The sequence below is a fragment of the Lytechinus pictus genome, chromosome 3, assembly GCF_037042905.1.
Source record: "Lytechinus pictus isolate F3 Inbred chromosome 3, Lp3.0, whole genome shotgun sequence".
Taxonomy (NCBI): Eukaryota; Metazoa; Echinodermata; class Echinoidea; order Temnopleuroida; family Toxopneustidae; genus Lytechinus; species Lytechinus pictus.
Window position 1 is genome coordinate 67,211,170 of NC_087247.1, and position 1,815 is coordinate 67,212,984.

The window sequence follows — 1,815 nt, forward strand, 5'->3', positions numbered from 1 at the left end:
TAAAAACAAGCACATGAACCCCTATTTTTTAATGTTTGTACCTCTTAGGTATACCTTCCTCTACAACTCTGCAAATTTTGGTGAAAATGACATGGATTTTGAATAAAGTGCAGCATATATTGTACGTTTGTAGTTTGTTACTGAAATTTTACATTTTTTAGATTGGGATTTTGTTATCTTTTACGCCATTTTTAAGAACTGGCAGTGCTGTTAAACTTAAAATTGCAAACAAATAGCACTATAAATAGATTCTCCATTCTAATGATACAATTATTAACTCTCTTGCGAAATTTGATGACTTTTTCATGTATTTTGACTGAGTAATAGAGGTTTGAACTCATTGTAGTAATCTTGGGCGGTCTAAAAATGCCAAATTCGTTTGAATGCGCAATTCTTAAGAATATCAATTTGGGTGAACTTTGAAGCTCTATAGCAAAAAATCAAGCACATGGACCTATGTTAATTTTTGCATATTTCGAATATTAAGGTTCTAAAGTATCTATGAGCAAAGTTTGGTGAAAATGACATGGATTTCACTTTAACTGTGGAACGTCCTTAAAACAATGAAAACAAAAAATACATAAAAAAAATGAATAATAATGTACCACATTCTTAAAATAATATATCACTAAATTATTGTCACAATGTTTTTGTACATCTTCAGTAAAACAGGATTAAATTCTGTCATAAATAAACCAGTCTGCTAATTTCACCCGGATTTAGCCAAGTCATTTTGTGACCACCGAAAACCTCTCAGAGCACTTTTTTAGTAGATTGTAGAGTTGATTTATTTTCATTTCCTCTTTATCATTATTTTTGCTTGAAATGTTTTTACATCAAATATCATGCTTAAAAATATGAAATACTTGTTCCTGTATTTTTCATAAAATATTACATGGTGGTGACAACAGTTTTATGACTTTGCATATCAATATGCATTGTCAACTCGCTGTCGTTCCTCAACGAGAAATTTGAGGAAATGAAGTTGAAGGCCGAGAAGATTGAAAAGGAGAACAGAGAACTGAGGGAGCAGAACATCTGTCTTCAGAAGAGGTTCAGTGAGTTGACCTTCCAGCTTAACGATCTTGACCAGTACCACAGGAGAGTCAACTTGGAGGTGGCAGGTGTACCAGAACGACCGGGAGAGGTTCCTGAAAGGATCATACTCAATATTGCAAAACACATCAGCCCAGAGCTTGCAGCATCCGACTTCGATGTGGTTCATCGGCTGGGTTCCAAGCGCCAAGCTGATAACAGAGCCCGTCCAATCATCGTGCGATTCACCACAAGTCGTGCTCGGAACATCATGTATGATGGAAGAAGAAAGCTGAAGACCCTCAGCACAAAAGATCTTGGATACAACAGCGATGGCAAGATCTACCTCAATGAAAACTTGATCGCTTCCACTAAGGAGCTAATGAAAGATCTCAACAAGGCCCGCCGAGATGCCGGATACAAGTTCTTGTGGACCCAGAATGGCCGAATCTATGTAAGGAAGGATGAGAAGTGTCGACCCATCATCATTCATTCCAGAGAGGACTTTTCCAAACTGTAGTAGGACTATCCTTCATCCATTCCATGTTATTCGATTTTCCAGTATTCTTTTCATTTATTATGAAATTCTCGTCCCAAAATTTTTCGCATTGTTCAATATCTGTGTTATTTTCCGTGGTATATTTTGCATTCCTTCACTGCCCTTTCAATAATGTTTCAATACCAGACATTTTATGGAGGTCATTTTACTTATTTTTGTGTGCAAATATTCTTCATCGCCCGTTAATAATTGTATTAGATAATCTTTATTTTGTTAACTAT

General features: G+C 35.8%; 1 protein-coding gene across 1 annotated transcript; it reads left to right on the top strand.

Annotated features, from left to right (window-relative positions):
- The first annotated feature begins 979 nt into the window (after positions 1-979).
- Positions 980-1,555, top strand: LOC129255394 (uncharacterized). The gene has a single exon (XM_054893750.2). It carries the CDS (start codon positions 980-982, stop codon positions 1,553-1,555), a length of 576 nt encoding a protein of 191 aa, XP_054749725.2.
- Positions 1,556-1,815: the final 260 nt, after the last annotated feature.

Coding starts and splice junctions, on each gene's coding strand:
- LOC129255394 (XM_054893750.2), top strand. CDS start 980: ATGAAGTTGAAGGCCGAGAAGATTGAAAAGGAGAACAGAGAACTGAGG.